General features: G+C 45.5%; 1 protein-coding gene across 1 annotated transcript in view; it reads right to left on the bottom strand.

Annotated features, from left to right (window-relative positions):
- Positions 1-19743, bottom strand: part of LOC135940633 (hemicentin-2-like) — a gene marked incomplete at its 5' end in the record, with an annotated part of 119268 nt that extends 99525 nt beyond the window's left edge. Inside the window, 2 exons of the mRNA XM_065485603.1 lie at positions 3882-4198; positions 19637-19743. Coding sequence (XP_065341675.1) covers positions 3882-4198; positions 19637-19743 — 424 coding nt within the window. The remainder of the gene's footprint in view (positions 1-3881; positions 4199-19636) is intronic.
- Positions 19744-21103: the final 1360 nt, after the last annotated feature.

The raw sequence follows: 21103 nt of genomic DNA, 5'->3' as shown, positions 1-21103 counted from the left end.
CTCTGTATTCTAGAGCAATCAGCAAGGCTTCAACCGTGGCAGCAACAACAAAACGCCGCATCGTCGTCTTGCCATCTGTGCAACAATTTTGATTGTTCGGCAAGTCGGTTGCTTGCGATGCCTGGCTTCGGTTGCAATTAGTGCAGCGGGCGTGCGGCGGCGGCGGCGGTGGCACATTCATCATCGCCGCCGCCACGCGTTTCATTATATATGCCGCACACACTCACATCAAAGCCTGCCCGAAAATCGCGTATGCATCTTCTGCCTTATCAGCGGTGTGTTTTCAGCGGTGCGTGCTCCCACACGCACGCACGCACGCACCACCCAATTGCTGTTTGCCCTCGGCCGCATCGGCCCCGCCGCCGCCACCGCCGCCACCGCCGCCGCCGCTGCCGGTGGAGCGAGCGAGACAATAATTATTTAGGCGACATCCAATTTCCCAGGCAGTCGAGTCGCATACGACTAGTGATAATAACGGCAGAAACAAACAATGCGCGCGAGTAACCGCGAGCTGGTGCGCCTGAGTGAGTGCAATTTCGCCTCGTCACATTTTCCGTTTCTCATTGTCAGTGCGAGCGAGGAAATGAAACGCAGCCTCGTCTTGCGATTTTGTACGATTGACACCTTGACGTCACCCACCTGCGTTACTTTGGTTACTGTCTCCGAAATAGAATGGAATACTCGAGAAGCCTGTTTCATGGAATTTGACTGATCAGATCAATTTCTCGCGATAGGCTGTTAATGATGCTTGAGAGCTCTTCACGTTCCTCTTATCGTCTTAATGAATTTCCCACAAAACAAAATACTAATTAAATGACTAAACCGTAAACATTTCTTCTGAGAGACACTGTAAGTGACGATTTTATGTTTAGAACAATTTGAATGTCTTTTTCGCAAGTTTGAATTTTCTAGAACCCTTTTATGTATTTCTTTTTTGCTTGTGGTGTAATTTCAACATATGGATTTCTCTCGCCAAGCCCCAGCGAATGAACCCCGTATCTAACGTAAGAACATTGGCCAAGGTCAACGATGTCGTTTTCTGTAAATTTTTGGGGTGGTCGTGACTTTAAGGTTCAGTGAAATTTCTAAAATTCTGAAAGAATTAAAACTTCAAACTGCGTGAAATTTCCAGGGTTTTGCTCTAAATAAGCTTTCAAAAAATTCAAATTATAAATTTGAAAAACGCAAATGTTCGTTTGTTTATTCACTATAGCGACTAATCTCGGCCAAAAATACAAAACCGCCCATTATTCAACTCATCTGCCGGCACCTCCTTTCGACCGAAAGCTATTTTTCCATAAAGGTAATAGCACGATATAAAAGTGGGTCATCTCGACAAAGATAAAAATATGAACTCTATTTGGATTATCTGACGGAGAGCGCTTTGGTTCTTCTTCGGATCGCTTTTAAAGCGCCGCTCGGGCGTTATTACTCAAAGTTTTCTCGTTGCGTAAGGCTCCACCGTGTTATTTTTCTGCTTGCCGTGATTGCAGATATTAAATTGAAGACTCGTCGGCGGATGTCGTGCAGCCGCTGAGAGTGATGCGCGCCTCAAAACAAATAGCGCGGAACGTACTCGCGAATCGATTTTTGCCATTATCATTTGCCAGATGCACGCCGCCTTTTCCACAATTCATTCCGTGCTCTTCGCGAAGGGCCGACACAAAAACTGCCAGAGCGTGTGTGCTGTTTGTGACGCAAAAGATGCGAACGCGTTCACACAATTTTATCTTGCCCTCGCTGCTCTCTCCCCTGCGCTCTCGCAGCCAAACTCGCACAGGGCGAAAAAATAATAATTTCGGGATGCGTGCAAATGCAAATGGAGTCGACGCTCGCACATCTCTTTTTCGGGCTCAAAAGAAGTGACAATTATCGCGAGTGTGTGTCGCTTTTTCTATTTTGAGTGTGTGTGTGTGTGTGTGTGCAAATATAAGTGCGATTAAGCGACCTGCCTGCGTGCCTGCCTCTCGCGCCGCGAAAGCAATTCTCTCTTTTTCCTCCTCTCTCTCTCTCTCTCTCTCTCTCTCTCTCTCTCTCTCTCTCTCTCTCTCGCGTTGCTGCTCGGCGCGATTTCAATTTAAAATCAAGTGCGTGTTGACTTTTGGTAATGCGCTGCTTGGCTTACTCCGCCAATTTCGCAAGGCAAACACCTCGCAACCTCTCGCTGTGTAGAAAAAGTGTTGACAAAGATTCTTAAAAAAAATACCCATAATGTGGTTAACTTTTTAGAGAAATGAATGGCGCTTTTAAGAGCAGTATAAGTATAGTCAAGATATATACTTTCCTCGCAGCTTGAAGCTGTTATTCTCTTTTAGTCTCGCGTTTTCAATTTTGTGCTAAAAGGTGTTTTGCACCTTGCTCGTAATCTCGTCGTCGAAAGCCTGATCTTATCTGCACGCACGCATCACCGTGCTGCGCGCTTATTCCATATCTCTATATTGCTCAATTTTTTGCCGAAAAGATTTTCCCCGGGCGATGGGAACGAAAGGCGAAACGCAAAATTCATACTCTGGAAGCGAGGAGGAAAAAAGTGAGACGAGAGCTAACCGCAGAGAGGCTGGAGGTATAATATATATGCGCGGTATTGGAAGGCCTTATTGAAACTTTTCCTTTGCCTTCGGAAAAACGCGAGACGCACATTCAGCACTAATAATTGCACTCGAATTTTATATATATACACACACACACACACATAAAAAGTTTGCCTTTCTTCTTTTTAATTAATCGCGAGTCCATTAAGGAGTAAACTCGTGTTCCCGCCAAGAGGGTTTACTATTATTTGGCTGGATCAGTTTCTCTTTATATTCATCGACTCGCGAGAGAAATGTCGTTATTATTTGCTCTCGGCAAAAGTTTGGCTTCTTTTCCAATGAACCAGTAATCGGTAAATCGGTATGGCGAAAATTGGTGCAAACTTTTAAAAGCGACGAGGTGCTTTCTTGTATTGAAACAATTGTTTTGCATCGAACACAATTTAATAAATCTAGCTTAATCAGCTTCTTAATTCTCTGCAAATTGCGACGCACTGATAATACAATAGATATAGAATTGGGAATAAAAAACGATCGGCTGATTTATTATACTTTTATAGATGCTTAAAGAGCACGAAACACGCAACTTTATGACTAATAAGCCTTTCATGCTCACTTTCTTCAATTCCCTCACACTCTTCTGAAGCCAGATAAATAAATAAATAAAAATAAATAATGCGGAAGAAAATTGGGCTTGAAGTAGAAATATTCCGTTGATTGTCTGTTGGTGTTTTTTGTCTCTTACTAGTCAGGCACAGATGGTTTTGGGGGAAAGTTTTTGCGATTAATATTAGTCCAATGTAATATAGATATTTTCAAATGAAACCGTCTGAATTGGTCCGTAACGCTTTTTAGAAGCTAAATCTATGTTAAAAATTGCAAACTCCCTGAAATTTTGATATTTTTGGCAAGAAATTTGCGTAGAAGAAATGGTCGTATTTTTCTGTAAAAATCGCCCTGATGATATTTACTTGTTTTGACGGAGGAATCCGTTTCTTAAGGAGAACAAGAGTCCGTAATTTTTATATGAATGAATACAAAAGAAACTCTGCTCTATAGTTGTAGAAAAGCCATGCATTAATGCGGCGTCACATGTAATTCCTACCAACTGTCTTTGTTTCAAACGATAAACTCTTTTTCCCATTCATTCCACTCGCCCGCAAGTAAGAAATCTCGCTGCATTTTCCGCTTCAGGTCTTTGGTGAGCATTTCATCTCCTTTGAAATGCATTCATTTCTCGATGGAAGCACTTTAGTACGAGATTTGTTTGCATGAAACATGATTTTCACATTGCAAAGTTAGACGCGCGCGGAGTGGATGAACGAGAATTTGCGCATGCCATGCACTTACCGTTTCTGGCGACTGAAGTGAGGAGCAGAAAGTGGACGAGCAGTGCGGCAGCCAGGAGCGTCATGCCGAATGCCGAGATGGGCGCCGCCGCCGAGGATGAGGAGCAAACTTTTGTTTCACCGGCAGCAGCGGCAGCAGCAGCAGCAGCAGAGGCAGAGGCGAGTTGGGTGCAGGCCGCGTCCTTTTTGTCTTTGGCGACGGACTCGACGTGCATGTGGTTGGCTGGTCGATGGCTCGGCAAACTCAGGCACCGCGCCTCACTGCATCCATTATTTGCTCTTTCTTGCCCCAGTTGCCAACGCCTTTGTCCTCGGCCGCTGAAACAGAAAAAAGCACAACCACTCGTTAGCTCCAAATTGTTTTATCGGCCGGGTGCGTGTGCGTGTGTTTCTTTCAAATCCGTCTCTGGTCACAATTTCCGCGGAAGAAATTTACCACCGCTCATATGGGATTATTGAGCCGAGTCGCTCTTTTTTCCCTGGGGCCAAATTGTTTTACAGCTTATGTAGATGCAAACTTCATAAGCCTGATGATGTTTGATATAGCTCATCAAAACAAGAGCACAGCAGGCACGCCGGAATTCCGTTTAAACAAAAGCACTTCTACTACTTGCCCTTTCTTGAAAAGCTCCATCAAATAGGGTTGGGGTTTTAAGTTTTACAAGATGCTGAATAAAATACTTGTGAAAAAAAACGTTAAAAATATTACTCTGATATTTTTATTTGAATAATCACCCAAACAGTGCGAATTTTTATTTAAACCATCATTGATTTTTAATTTATAATTGAAAGTAAAAAAGCTGTACCAAATTGAATATCCTGAAAATGTACCAGAGTTGAAAAAAACGCTCTGAAAATAATCAGTAGTCTGAACCGCCTAAATTAGCTTCAAAAACATTATACCGCTAATTCCCAACCCTAAAATGTGTCAAGAACAAGACGAGACGCGATGTAGCGAGCGATGATCGATCTGTTTGGCTCAAATATGCTGTCAATATTGCGCGGCATTGCCGAAAGAGCTGCATGCAAGCAGCCAGCACTAATGCTGTGTGTCAGGTTCGGGGAAACGTTTCAAAAAGATGCTTGATACTCTCAGTCAGCGCGGAGCAGAGCAGAGCAGACGCCGCGCAACATAATTCGTCGAGCGCGCGGCATTCATCTTTATTCAAACACAACGTTCATTATTTTGGCGAAAATGAAGAGCTCGCTGGCAAAAACGAGCGCAAGCACAGCGAGGAGCGTCCTTGGAAAGAAAAAACAACACTCGAGCCAGCCAGCCCTCTTCTCGAGAGCCAGCAAGCACGAAGCCGTTTCGTTTTTACACGATGGCATACGGCACAACCCCAACCCGGCCAGCAGCGCAGCTCCAAAAGATTTATGCCCACGAATCACCATTGGAAACCGCAAACCCCTTTATTCGAGCCACCTCGGCTGGAAATCCAAGAGCTGCTTGCTGCTTTAGCGTCACTCGTGAGAGTGAATAAATTTTCTGATTAAATAAGGTCATCGGCGCGCACTTTATATGTATATCCACACACAAGGGCACAAGGGCGGCCCGCAGTGAATGCTCTGCGAGTCTGAGAGCGCGCGGCTTTGAGCAAACAAATCCACCAGCCCGCTGTCAATCTATATCCTCGGCCCGCGCGGCCGCGTGTCCGATATGCCCCGAGTGGAATCACGGATATACGTTCGCTGTTCGCTGGCAGGGCTGGCAGGCACAAATTTAATGTGCATCGTGCCATCAGCCGCGGAGCCAACTACACTCCCGCAAATGAGATATGGATAATGTGCGACTGCACCCCTGCGCTCGAATAATTCAAAAAGTTTTTCTTCGCACTTGCCCGCGTTTTTCAAATTTATCTAGCCCGTTACTTGGTGTGCATCTCGCCCGGTGGTCGAACAGAAACACGCGAGGCTGAGTTCTGGCTTGGCTGGAATAGTTGCGGCATCCTGCACAACTAATTTCAACTTTTGCCTTTGACGTCGCGCGCTTTGAGACGCGGCGATCCTGCCTGACGCTGCCTCTTGGCGTCGCACCGACCGTGTTTTTGCATGCGCGCAAGAGCACTTGTTTGTTTGTGCCTGCCTGCCTGCTCCTATTTGCCTCCTAATTGAATTAAATTGCCAACAAGCGACCACCTAGCTGCGATGAATTTCGCCGCTGATTACACATTGACTCACTCCGGAATAGAGTTGGAGGCACCGAGATGCGCATCTGCGGTATGCTGACAACTCTCCCTCCCTCCCTCCCCCGACCACTATTAAATGCTGCGTTTATCAGGAAACCAAAACGAAATGATAATTAGGTCACAAACTAATTTAAAACTATCACGGAGACTTTTTTCAATAGGAATCTCTGTGGAATGTTGGCATTTTACAGCTACATTGAAAAGAATAATCCAAATTGTTGTCTTCACAGTCAACAGCAGACATGTTTCGGTTCCAGCGTCGCCCTCGCATGTAGTTGTCGTATCTCGTTTACTCTGAAATTGATGCAACCTCCTCATGATCTTCTGTTTCCTTTTCTTTGTGTCTTTAATTTAAAAAAAATGTTTGAGCTAGCCTTAGCCCTTCATGAAGTAGGACGCTATTTGTGATGCGAAAAATGGTCTAAAAGGAAATATCTTATGATTTATGGGGTATTAATGTAAAAACCAATCTCGAGTTCACGTACTTTAATGTAGTAATTTGAAATTAAATTAAATTAATAGCTCATGCTGGTACCTGGTACTGGTCGATGGCAGCACAAATTATAAACGACTTTTTGGCACCGAGGAAATGAGGATGAGTCCGAGTTCTATCTCTTTCCACTTCGCATGATTTGAAAATCTATTCATTAAAATGATTGGCTGGCTGAGAGAAAAAAGTAAAATGCAGCCACCGTCTTTATACTATGTATACTTGACGCGTGGCACTGCTTTTGCACGTAATAATCTTGTGAATTCCGTTCGGCAGCACGGTGCAGGCAGGCAGGCCTTCTCTCCTCTCCTTAACGACCCAAGTTTCCAATTAGGTAATCAACTCGCCGCAACTTTGGTATTATCCGCGACGTGCATACTTTTAATGCAAAAACTTGCCTGCCGCGCGCAATTTATAATTCATGCCGTTCGCACGCGCAAACTCTTAATTTGTGCCGACTTGTGCATGCCCGGCTATTTTGGCTATTACTTGGCTGCCGGACTATTTTTTTGGCCGGTGAGCCGAACCTGACCTGCGCGCTTAATTAAAAGTCAACATTTGTGTGCGCGACCGCGCGAGTCAAAGGTTACAGCCCGGGGAGCTTGCCACGATTGATCTCTCTTTATATCCTTGAGAGCCATGCAGCGAGCGGCCGGAGCGGAGGGATCCGAATGGGCGGGCAGGGCAGGTATCAGACAGGCCCATTAAATGCCGGGGTAGACCGCAACTCTAAACCCATTTCTCTAATCCATGCCGCGCTACACACACATCTTACAAACTCGCTGCCAGCCAGCCAGCCGGCCGGCCAGCCTGGAAAAGAGATCCGCCAGCCGTCCGATCGGGAAAATGCGTTCAAGCCAGCAGAGAGCAAGAGAGAAAGCATTTTAATTCCTTTAAATCCTCTCAGTTCCATTGTTCTTTTTACATATCAAGTACGCCCAAAACCCAAAACAGACATCATAATCATCTGATCTGCTATAGCATTAAAAGCCAGCTTTACTGTCTATGAGGAAAGGTCAAATTTTGTTAGCCCTCACCTCTAAATTTATAATGTGCTGCAAGTCGACTTTTATTTTGGTACGCGTTGAAAAATCAAATTTGGTGTAAAAAGTCAAAATTTAAATGTTTAGTATTGTTCAAGCCGCAAAAGCTGATTAAAAACGCGGAAAATTAGTTACATTTTCAATACAATCTGAATTTGTATAATTGTATTTTGTATGCAATATTCAATATTGTGTGTGTTTTTTTTTATACCGACTGCTGAGGTGGTTCTCGGGTTTCGGTCGTCTAGGGGTAGTTTAACCACACTTTTGACTCCCACTCGCGGCACAAATGGTTGGCCCAATTACGTTAGTTAACCTGAAAGTAAGCGCTATGAGAAATGCACACAAACAAATCTACTCGGTCTGGAGTTTGAAGCAATGCGGAAACGAGCCTGGTCTAAGAGAGAAAATAATTATGTTAATATATTGTTGGCAGGACAAATTGATATAAAAACGCCGCACTCCCTAATGATGTACCAAAAACAAGATTCAACCAGCAAGTGGTCGGTCGACACGGCAAAGTGTTGCGGAAAAAGCGCACTTGAAGAGTGTCCGCAGCGCAGCTCCGCTAAAGGTGCCTTTGCCTTCTAGCCGCGCCGTCAGTGCGGATTCGACTGCGAAAGTCGGCCGTTACTTTCGGTCTCAGGCCACGCAGCCGCAAAGTGGCATGAATCACAGCTCGAGAGAGAGAGAGAGAGAGAGAGAGAGAGAGAGAGAGAGAGAGAGAGAGAGAGCGGCGAAAACCACGCCTATTGCTAATTTACCTGGGTCGGCCGCAAACAAGGCGCGCTCGCGCGCCTTCTATTAAGTGGATAAGAACGAGCCCATTAAGCAAGACGCAGCCCTGCCGCCCCCGTGCCGCCCCCGGCTACGTGCAGAGCTGCGCGGTGCTGGCGCTGGCTGGGCCTTCCGCCGCGTCCGTCACACACGCACCCGCCGGCCGAACCGAGCCGCTCAATTAATTGCTTCACCGGATTTCCATTAAATCTCATGCCAACATTTCGGCCAGGCCTTTTTGAGTGGATAATACACACGCGAATTGATCACTCTAGCCCTTTCTCTTCTGTGTTTATTTGCCCTCTCCGGCCGGATGAGAGGAAGGAAATCGCAAGCTGATTGTTTTTAGAGTACTTTGTTCCTAATTCGGCTTTCAATTTTGCGAGGAAAGTGAGCCAAATGTTTTCTACAGCTCGCCCCGAATTGTAGTAATTTTTTGTCTCGTGTGTTGAGCAGGTTGCATAACCTCTTCAACTCTCAGGCGAAATTTTCTTAAAATCAATTTCAACAAAAAAGCGACGTATTTTTTTCAAAGAATGAGCGATTCCTAGCAAGTGTTTCCAACCTAGTTTTTTCTTTAAAGCAGCTCGAGCAGATTTATCAGCCTCTAGATTCTTGTTATGAAAGCGTTACTACATTCTATTTGTGCAATTGTTTCAAATAAAATAATAATAGAGTGATAATCTGCAGTTGCTTCGTTTCCCAATAAAGTTTGAGCCGTGCAACTTTCCTCTGACAGCATCACTTTCAACGAGCAGTTCTACGTAATGTTGGTAATTTCCCGTGTTGCAGGCTCGAGAGGAATGAGAGGGTGCAATAATCGGGCAGATGAAAATCGTTGCAGCGAGAGAAGTGGTGCTTCTCAATTTGCAAATCGACGCGTTTGCATTTGCTCTGCGCTGCGCTGCCAAGACTAAGTGCAAGCCGCTGTCGACGTTAACTCGCAACAAAGCTGGAGAAATATACGTCGGCATTGAGTCGCTCTCCGTGGAGAAACGCACCTTTCAGCGGCTGATGATGATTGATTAGCGGCAGCGCGCGCGGCGCGAAAGGCACACTACACTCGACGAAACGAAACGAAACGAAACGAAACACACCAAACACACGGGGCTGCTGCTTTCGCTCTCCCGGCAGGCCATAACTCATGTTTTATTCGGCCAGCAAACTAGTTTATAGCCGCAGCAGCCACCGCGCGCATATTTTGCGCTCTCGCACAATTTGCATACCTAATGAACGCAGTGCCGCCGCCGCCGCCGCCGCCGCCGATGAATTCCATGAAAAATAATCATGCTCTCGACGCGTTTATATCATTTTCCTTTTTTATCTGCGACGCCGCGGATAGAATGCTCTCATTTCTGCCGTGGCGATTCGCCCGCACCTCTTTATTGCATTCCTTCTCTCCACGCGCGCAATGCAAATTAAATTTTTTCTCTCGCTCGCGTGTGCGAAATCTCGTCCTTTTGCATCGCCGCGGGGAATCTGCTTGCAGAAAAATTATTGTTCATGTTTCCTCGCGCCCCTATTTCTTTCTTTCTTTCTTTCTTTCTTTCTTCTCCGATAGGGAAATAGTTGAGAACTGCTTCTGCTCTATAATAAATGGTGAGAGTCTTTTTCGCACAGCTGGAGTTATGAAAAATGAGCACTTTAGGGTCGTAAAACGGTTCTTACAGCCCTCCAAGATTTCTATCCATCGCGTGTTAAATTTTAATGTAATAAAATGCCGTGTTTGGTAAGTGACCTGTGCTATTGTGTGTGTGTGTTCCCTTCGCATTCGCGTTCGCGTGCGCGATCTTTTTCAGCCTTTTGTTTGCCAGTGCAGAAATTGTCGTCGTCGGAATGTAGCGCGTAAACAACTGATATTATTTCAGCGCTCTCCCAAGGCACAATGGTAATTACTCTCTCGCTCTGCGCCGCCGTTTTATTGCATTTCCAGCGCTCCACGCCCATATATACTTTTCCTTTAAATTTCTGACAAAGTAATAAAGTCGACTGCGCTGCAAATTCTATTCGAGTCGTAATTGTGTGCAAACAAATTACCCTCTTTATTGTATTAACCTAATTTGCTGCACCGCGCCGACTTAATTGAGCCGCAGCTTCGATGGAGAAACAATATCGCGCGCATTGTGGGGCGCATTTCAAGCTGCTGATTGTGAGCCGCGTTGGACACGTTATAGAGCCTCGAGTCAAGCATAATTCATGCCACTTTTCGGATAATATTAGTAGTCCTCGTTTTTGCAGCTTTTATAAGACATTTTTGGATTATTTTGAGAATGTCTCAACTCCTCATTGTCCAATTAAAAAAATTGTGCTTTGGTTTCTCTCTCTGAGACAGATCGAATGACTTAGCCCACAAAAAAGGTCAGTACGGGTCATTTTTTGCACATTTCGGGGACTTTTCCTGATTTTTCAAGCCAGTGGAAAGTTTTTAAAAGCCTGAAAATAGTCTTGAAAGGGGTCCGACGGCACGTGTGTGAGCTTGTAAACATTTTAAAAATTAAAATGCAAAAACTTTTCACATTCAAAATAAAGTAACCACGAAAGCTAGCTTGTAAGAGTGCGAAACGTTAAAAGCGCGCCCACGTACCACATTCGATCGCCTCGTCTTGAGCCCCTTATTGTTAGTGTATTGGGGGCTCTCTGCTTGTTGGAAAATAGTTGTGAAACGCAGCATTCATTCGAAACCACGCGGCTGTAAACTAAACGCAGGGTGAATTGCGCGTCCCCTCGTTGCGGCTTATCTCGGCATATGGTTCACTTCATCAGAGCTGCGAGATGCTAATAAATCTGGATGACATTTCGCGTCTCGCACCCAGGGGAATCTGTGCCGCTGCTCGCTCCAGCGGCGGCAAGGACGACGACGACGACGACGGCCCACGCACGCACACAATTGACGTGTCTCTCAGCCAGTTTACGCCTATTCTGGTCTAATAAACACATCACTTTGGAGCATGTTCGCGTTTTTTACACGGAAAGCTGCGGCTTAGCTAATGCCACCGCGACTAATCCGGCCACATCGCGCGCCCTTTGCAACAACAACACACAATGACTTGCTGCTTGGCAAGAGGGGGCGAGGCGAGTACACACTTAAAAAGTGAACAGCGCCAGATTTGCTCTCTCGCTCCCGTCCCGTCCCATCCCGTCGCGTGTGTGTGTGCATCTATGTACAAAATCGCTCTTAATTCAAAGGCTTTATGCCGGGGAAAAGGAGAGAGAAAGAGAGAGAGAGAGAGAGAGAGAGAGAGAGAGAGAGAGAGAGAGAGAGACGCCCACTCGCGCGCGCGGCGCTCGCGATCAAAGGCGTCCGTCTGTGCACGTTTCCAGCTCATTCCTTTCAAGTAGTGTGTATAGCGTACATCTTGTATTGCCAGCCCTACGCCCTACGCCCTACACTCTACACACACACGGCATTTTTTGCAAGCTGTGCACGGCACTCGGCACGGAAAAGTTATCAAATATCACCGCTCGCTCGCTCGCATGCTGACTGACTGACTGAATGACCCTGCGCGCTCTTGTCGTCGTCGAGTGTGCGCTGCGAATTTGGCTCGCGCGCACAAAGAAGTGAGCCCGTCGGTCAGCTCGGAATTTCGCCTCTCGCTCTATTTGACCTGCGCTGCCGTCACAAAGACTGTATCGAAAGCTTTGAGCCTCCTTTGTGCATTGCATACTCAGGGTGCTCAGGACACTACCAAATACGTCTGGCGTCTGGCACGTGTGGCTCCATTTTTTTGTCAGTGAACGTTGTGGAGAAAAAATAACACGTTTTCAGGAGTGGAAAAGAGCATTTTAAAAAATAGATAATTCACAGCCTTATTGTGCTGTCGAGCTTTTGCTTGACGCACATATATGTTCTCCGCAGAGTGTCTAAAATTAATTAATTATAGGGATGCGCAAATCGCCATGACACCGCAAGCACCAAAATATTACAATCGCATAAAACTGCCGAACCCGTTTTAGAAATTAGCTTATATTCATTCGTAAAGAGTGTGAATACTAATTTGGTTAGTGCGTGTGCGGTGAAATTATTCCAATTTTAAAAATGGCAAGCAGAATTTTCGAAACTGAAATATATTTTGTCAATGCGTGAAAAGTTAGTTTAATTGCCAAGTTTTGGACCAGTTATTTTTGCAATTCAACTGACGTATAGTATATCCCAATTATTCAGCTTTAAAACTCCTTAACTTTTTTAACTGCGGACAAATATCAACAGTTGCACAAACTGAATGCGTTCTTATTTCGAGGATTTTAAACGAATTGCGATTTTAAGCCTCAAGCAGGCGTGAATTACGCTATATACAAACAATGCACAAAAACCGTAGTGCACGAGACTGCCAGGAAGAGACTAATTCGACCGAAAAAACATCTAAATTCCACAGTCCTAATCACGGTTATTCTGCAAAGGATTATTTGATTGAAACCGTTAGAAGCGAGTGACACAAAATTTGGTCTCAAAAGAAGCCAAAAACTCAGCACAAGTGGTTGGGACGCAGAAAGGTGTTATTCCATTCCGAGATGGAGGGGCCATTGAAAAGTTTGTATTGGCAATAGTGTGCGCACTTGAAGCAGTTTTCCTGAGCGCGGCAGCTAACAAAAGCTCACTCGCGCAGTTTGGAATCGGCCGCGAGGCCTAAAGAGCCACAAAGTGCGCGCGGTTATGCGACGAGAGCAGCGAGAGGACGGAGAGGACAAACAAAAGAGCAAATACGCACACACATGGCTACATAAAATTAAACGACGGACACACGACGAGCGAGCATTTGTGTAGAGTACATATTTCCTCGGTTGCTTTCATTCGATGATTTCGGCGGGGGAGACTCGCCTGGCCTTTTTCCGCTCGCAAATCCATTTCGTCCGCTCGAAAAAGCAAACGAGCCAGCGAGCGCGCAAATTTTTGTTTCGCAACACAACTTCTCCAGTCGGCGCACGGCACGGCAACTCGGCGCATTGTGTGTGTGCGCGACGCCGGAAAATGAGCTGCCACTCGAGCAAATATGCATCCGCAATTATCAGCACTCTCAGGTCTCCGGTGTTCCGGCAAACTTTTTTCCCCGCTGCCGCACAGATTGTCGAGAGAGAGAGAGAGAGAGAGAGAGAGAGAGAGAGAGCTGCACCACTTTTTGCCGTCAACAATTACGGTGCCCACGGCTCATTGTGTGACGAGCGCACACACAAGTGATTATAATAAACGCGAATCCAAGCGCAAAATACGCTCGGTCTGCAAGTCGCAGAAATTTATCCGAGTGCAAGCACCTGACGAATAAATGATCATGCAAATTTCACCACCGCAAACATGTGAAAACTTGAAGCGGAAAGTTGATTTCACTCGTATGTAGAAGCTAGTGAAATTTTTAACTTTCACTTAACTTTTCAAGGCCTTTTAACAGAAAATTGTAAGAGAGCGGGGAAAGATGTTTGCAAACCACAATTTAGTATAAATATTTATCAGTTCATTAAAATTTTAAGTGCTTTAAAAATTTATTTTTCATGAAACCTCAATGTTGCAATTTTTTCATCACTATTTCCTTTGTAAAAGCAACAAAAGTTTCAGGCAGGCACATAAATTATATTGTAATTTATGTGCCTGCCTGAAATACTATTACACAATCATTGTTAAAAACCCGTTATTGTTAACAAATTTGACATTTTCACTTTTTACTCGAATTTTTCAAGAGACAAAACGAAACAAATCAAAATATATGTATACACAATGTTTACCTCTATCGAATGCCGACGATGAAAGAGAAAATAATGATGCTTTTGTTATGATTCAATAGAGTGCAGAACTTTCTAATTGATTAATAGAACGAACAAAAGGCCCACTTGGCATTGGTACTCTGATGCACTCTCAATTTAATGGCCATCGCGGCGGAACGCGTTCAGCGGGCAAAAAAGCATTTCAACCGGTTTGCCGCCAAATTCATCGTTCTTTATTACTGCAATTATGCAAAGCTTGACGTCGGCCGGCGAGGCGTTCCGCGCACATGTAATATATTATATTAATAACAACAATAATCGCCGCGCGCAATAATAATAATAGCAGCGCGGCGGCAATAAGTCAGCAGCGGCGTCGGCAGACAATATATGCAATCTTGGGAGGGCAAACTTTCGCTCGGCGGCTCGCGAAATATTTGCAAATTCGGCCCGCAGTCATTTCCAACGTTGGTTGATAATTGCCTAGTTTTTGCCAGTGCACTGCACAGCGGGAAATATGACGAGTGACTTTGCTGCTCTATTTCCGTGTTCTCTGAAATTTATCGCTGCGGCACTAGCTCTCTCGAAATTTGTGCCGGCAGCCGCGCGCGCGTCTATTTATTCGGTGCATTTGCCGCGATCGTGAATAATGCAAAACACACTCTTTATTCCATGACGGAATGCACCATGAATATTAAACGCGAGTCGCTTTATTGAAGTAGAACATGATGATGCATAATAAAATTAGACTTTCATCATTTTGTGTCGCCGCGCAGTTCATGCCACCGGGCCGGGCGGGCCGAGGTGAAAAAAAAAGAAAAAATATCATAAAGGCTCTGTCTCCGCCGAAATCAATACGCCGCCGCCACAGACAAACTTTTCTCTCTGTCGTTTTACGCTCTCGGCTGTAAAAATTACGAGTGCTGAGTAGCGTCGTAAAAAATTATGATTTTTACAAATTACAGCTGGCGGGACCGGTGAAAAATACCGCCATGAATTTTCTCAGCCCCTCGGCAAGAAATGCCCGCGGCGCATAATGTATAAAACAAATAAATCTTGCGTGAATTTTGTGCGGCTCGCCTCGCGAGAGATAAGCTTCCCTGACAAGCGGCATTAAAGAGCAAGGGTGCTTCATGGCACGCAGCGCGCCGCCGAAGATGAGTCACACGACGCGTATATCGCACAATCACTCGCAGATTGTATCACAAAATTAGACCCGCCCGTCCGACCCCAGAAATTGGAAAGCAGTCGCGTCCCTCCTCCCGGGCCGTCTGCTGCCGATAATAAAATGCAACTTTTTCTCTTGCTCAGACACAACGAAGCAGACGAAGGCAATCATCAATCTCCAGCACTCGGTCCTTTCGCCGAAATTGCAGCCGGTCGGTCGGTCGGTCGGTCGGCCGGCATGTATATGTATACCCCTTTGATTGTTTCGCTCCGTCGACAGCGAATCAGCCGCCAATTTGTCCGCTGATTTGCTTGATGCAATAAAGCCGCGCTCGCCACGATCCACGCCGCACCAATTGTTTCGAGCCTGGAACACCGTCCAGGGCAGTGAAAAATAAAACAAATATACTCGCAGACCAAAAAACGATGAACATTTGTTTTCGAATATTGCTAGCACAAAGTAAAACAATTCCGCTACTTTAATCAGTCAGACTGTCATTTCCCAGCTCTTCTTCTTTTTTCTAATCTAAACTATATATTATTCAGTGAGCATCTATTTCACGATTTTTTTTCGATAAAAGCTTTGGCATAGAGTCTCTACAATTTGATGTTTACATACAATTATTCTGATCAAACGATAAAAAAATAAAATTTCGGAATATTGCCTCTAGCTAGATGACTGCATTGCGGCAAACTGAATGTAGAAATTTATTGAATTTTCCTAACTGTGTTTGCATTATCAAATATAAAACAATCAGGCCCAAAAAGATGGATTTTGGGTGTAAAATAGCGAAAATTGCGGTTAATTAGGGAAAAAACAATTTAATTTAATGAAACAAAACTAACGACGCTTTTCCAGCCTATAAATATACCGCTTGGGAACTGGTTGGCGTAGAAACGTACAAGTAATAATAATTAAGCATTTCTGTAGTCAGATTGCCAAGTTTTATCATCAGCGACATGCCAGAAAAAGCGATTTTTTCAGTCGGTCTGTATGTGAGCATTTCAAAACGCATATCAAAATTCAAAGCAATATAGCTAAGATTTGAGCGAAGAACCTATAGAAGACGACATAGTGCGGGCGATCCCGGCGGGTGACGGTGCAGCGTGGGTGACAGATTGCGGAAATTATTCAAATAATCGGTAAATATCCAATTTGCATATTTGTTGCAGAAGTCGAGCCATTATTTGTATCCAATTTGGGCCTCATCAAAACACTCCGTCCTACATCTTGACCACCCTCCGAGTTTGAGTTTCGGGAACGAATTAATTTTGTTGTTGACTGGGAAGCCGGAAAATGAGGTCTGCCACACACTGACACTGCCCCTCGGATTAGCGGCGTTGATTGCAGGCGGGTGCGTCCGTTTGATTGAGGCCGTCTCGCTGCTTTTTGTTCCGTTTTGATCAAGACGCCCCCCCTCCCCCCCACGCGACTCCCAACTGGCTTCCGATTCTCCACGCTTTCCCCCGAAAAACGTGCCGCTTTATCGCCGTGTGTGTGTGTGTGTGATTTTTATATTCCCTCGGCTGCGCTTAATGTAAACGGCATGGGGGCGCCAAATGTGGATTTATTAGATTAAACATGTCCGATTCGCAGCTAGCGAGCGGAACAAACCCTTGCCCCGCCGCACTCGGCACCAACCAGCCAGACAGACAGGCACGGACACGAACAAATCGGGCAATAATGCTTCTAATTATGAGTTATGACGCAGGTTGCCGCCGCTCTCGACCGCGCGCGCTTTTTATATCGAATTACGTCTCAAAAGAACGCACCACGAAGGGGAAACTAACGAAATTTGGAGACGACTCCAAATTGAATCAGCCTGCTTGAGCGATCGTAAATCACAAAGCTTTTCCACAATGCCTTTGATTCTTTTAATCCATTTTAATCGTCGCTCTATTATGTTTTCAAGTGAGCGACGGAGGGAAAGGGTTGCACTCTGGGACCGTAAATTTGGTCTAAATATGTGGCGTTGTCAAACTTTTGTATTTTAAATTGATTTTATGGCTTTTCCTTTGTGAGTTGCGCGAGCAAGCCTCTCTCACAAACCAAATCGGATATCAATATCGGGGTTTGAATCGGCCTTTTAGCAAAATTAAAGCCACACTTGTGATGAAAATTGCGGAATTGCTCGCTTCCACATTGTTCTATCCGTCTTTTGTAATAATAAAAGTCACTCGACACGATATATTCATTGCAAAGTGTTCACTTGCCTGCTAATGCAAATCAGTGCGCGATGCATGCCGCCCGCCCGCCAGCCCGCCAGTGTGTACAATGAAATATTGATTATCAAAGTGGCAATATTCGCCATTTCATGCAAATGGCCAATACTGTAAATGGAAATTCAAATTTCAAGCTCGCGTGCAACGTCAGCACCGCATGAACCATTGATATGTATAGCTGCTAATTTTAAAATAATAAATTTTTCCGTAACTTCACAAAACCTTTAAGTTCCGTAATAACGTTTTTGTGTTTGGTCCCTGCCTTTTGAATTATTTTGCTTATAGTTAGAAGAATGAAATAAGTCTCAGACTAAATCTTGATTATTAATATTTTTCATAATATCCAGATGTCCGATTTCCCCTATCTGTGTGAAAATGGGACACGATCATGGTTTTTCTCTTGTCGTCTGTGCGGAGATTAACCTTGATCTCTTTATATTTGTGGAGCAGTTATTCATAAGTGGTAAAATCTTGAAAACAGTGTTTACAGCCCTGTGGCCATTACGTACGAAAAAAAATGCTGTATGCATTTGAGCAGACAGTTCAAATAGACTGTTTAGTGTTCAATTGAAAATGGCGTGTGCACTTCAGGGGATGGGGCCTTGAACAATTAACAATTGTTACCTGTTGTGATTTCCATGCACTCGCGAGCACAGCGTCCGCATTTGATCGAAATTGGTAATCCGCCGGCCGGCCGGCGCACTGCCAATGAGGGCGACTTTAAAATTGTCACGCTCTGCTCTGCTCTGCTCCCCGCCAGCATCCGGGAATCGGCGGACACGCAAATTGGATTCGCTTTGACAATGTCACACTGTTGCCACTGCGCTGCACGCGTGTGTACTAAGCCGAATTAATCAAAATTAACACCAGCCAGACTTTATTAGATTTACCGGCGGCGACGACGGCGACGGCAGTTTGGCGAAATTTAGGGCCGCGCGCGTATATATCTGCCGAGGCGTTTTATTAAAACGACGTACACGGCAATACGCAACAGGCCGAAATATAAAAGCAGTCTGCTCCGCGGCGACCTTTCGGCCGTGAGCAAAAGTTGCCGGGCAGGCCAAAACTAAAACTCGATCGGCCCGTTCGTTTTATTTTGTCGGGCCGGCCCAACTCCAACTCGGCGTAAAACTGACGAAGAAGGCGAAGAGCAAGCAAAGTTGGTGCCGGCCGCGAACGTGACATCTCCCCCGGGGGTTGATTTTGCGCTGCTGATGCACAATTTAATTCGGCCAGCAGCAATTAATGGGATACACACACTCGCCAGGGCGGCGAGGAAGAAAGGGGCGCGCGAGACGAGTTTCATGACGAGAGGCCATTAAATCAATTACGCGTCCGATTCGTGTAGCGGCCGGCCTTAATGAAAAAGAACAAACAAGCAGCTTCGTCGGCCCTTTTCCATCCACCGTGGGCTCGGCTCGGCTCGGCAAAAAAATTAATTAGCAGCGCGATTGGTTGCCATGAATCATTGCGCGCGCTCTATTGATCAGCCCGTTTTTTCCCCCGGCAGGCTCTGACGCGGCACGAAACAAAAAATCGTGGATAAACAAGGCTGCGGCGCGTAATGAAATCAAAACACGCTCGTAATTGGTACCTTCGCCGGGATTAATACTACTTCATAGAAAACGGCAAGCAGAAGTAGGACAAAGAGAATATTTTTCAAGCCACACTGCTTCTGCATGCGTCCGTTTTGTTATCATTTAATGAAACTTTTGTTGCAAACCGGTTGGTCGTAAATTAAATGGCCGCGCGCACACCTCTGACTTTTCATTTCAACGCTATGCAGAGTGAAGTATATAGAAATGGCCGCGCTCGTCCTGGAATAAATTTGTATTTTTAGCCCGGCTCGCCACGTGATTTCAATTCCAGATCCGAAGCAAATTCCGCGAATGCGAAAATAGGCCGCGCAGTCCACTTTCATTGGCGAGTTAATTTGCACATATCATATAGATGTCGAGCGAGAACCTGCTTGTCGACAATATCTGTCAGATTGGCCGCGCGGCAACTGCACATTCTTGGCTGCCCGCGCGCGCTCAACGCGCGAATAAAAACGCCTCCAGAAATACACACAACTCGCGATAAAAGGTGCCAAAATTCAGCGAGTTGCCGAACGCTCTGGAGAAAAGCAAAATAAATAATAAATGGAGATCCACCGCTTGCACACAAGGCCTTCTTACACATTTGTATCTGGCGCGATTCCAGCAGCGGAACGAACCAAACCTGCTGCTGCCGCTGCCGCTGCTGCTGCGAAGAGATGCTCGCTCCGTTGGCTAAACTTAGTGAATATTACGTGATGTGTTTCCACACGTGTTATTATAAAACATGATCGCGCGCAGCTATAGCAAGAGCAAGAGACAGAGAAAGCACTCTGGTGACAGCCGCGCCAAGAGATGTAGACTTCCTGCAAAGCGGAGCGGAGTCGAGTCGAGCGAAGTGTGTGTGCCATATTACGAAATTAGTGCGCGCGAGAATCTGGCCGAGGCAGAAATATGTCGGAACAGCTGAAAATGACAAACTGTTTTTGGAATGGAGCGTGAAGGGCGAAATTAGAAAAGGAGGCCGTCGCACAGCACCGCCGACGAGCAGCGCCCAGGCATCTTTTGCTTTTTCTTATTTTCCTGCCGCCAAAGCAGCCTCTTTCTGCGCCGAGAGTGCTTTTCGCGAGGACCTTTGGAGACGTCCGCTTTGCCAGCCAGCCAGCCAGCCAACCAACAGACGGCTTTGCGTCCGTCCGTCAAGCTGCGCCACGCTTTTTGCTCGATTCGCCTCTAGCCTTTTCCTTTTAGACAAGATTGCGCTTAAGGCGATTTTTCGAGACACACATTACAATTGAGATTGTTTTAAAAAAAAATGTTTGTTTGATTTAAACTAATCGATAGCTAGACAAATCGTTTAAATCAAGTTCGTGACTTTGATTTTGATTTTGTTTTGCAAAAATGAACGTCTGATCCAAAGCCCGAGGGTCAAATTTTTTAATTTCTGACGCTGTGCAAAATGTTTATTTGGTTAAAGCACGTATTTAAAATAAACATGTTTTTTGTAATTATTTGCTTCTAGTTGAAATACACGTCAGACTGAAGACGGAAACAAAGTTTTGTTTGCGGATGCAAAGTGGAAGGAAACAACAACAAAAAAGCAAGCGGCCTCAGTGAAACGGATATCTGCACAGAATCCGGCAAAAAATCCGGACAAACCCTGTGGGATTTTGTGAATTTTGGTAGAGCAAACTGCTGCGTGCGCCTATTGCCTTGCTCTTCCATCCTGCGTGTGTGCCTTTTTTCTGCGACGCGCGCGCGACTCGCCGACTCGGAGAAGCCAGCGCTAGCAAATCCCTTTAATTCCGTGTGTTGGTTACACGACGGTGCGTATTTATCCGTGCGGCGCGCTGCTGTTTGCCCTATAAATGCGTCGTAAGAATAAAAGCGGCTTAATAGACGCGGGCGGACGGGCGGGCGGGCGGGGGTCGTTGTCGCAAATTCGGCTCGCGTGTCTCCGGCGGCGTGGGTGAGACGCACACTCGCACCCGCCGAGCTGCTCTCGAACGAGCGCGCGGCAATTTAGCCAAGAGTCGCTAATGGCTTGGTTAAATATGCAAGCAGGAAGTGAAAAAACGCGCTGAGAGCAAAAATGAAAGATCTTTATTCGT

The sequence above is a fragment of the Cloeon dipterum genome, chromosome 3 (assembly GCF_949628265.1).
Source record: "Cloeon dipterum chromosome 3, ieCloDipt1.1, whole genome shotgun sequence".
Taxonomy (NCBI): domain Eukaryota; kingdom Metazoa; phylum Arthropoda; class Insecta; order Ephemeroptera; family Baetidae; genus Cloeon; species Cloeon dipterum.
This window is presented reverse-complemented; position numbering and strand designations above follow the sequence as displayed.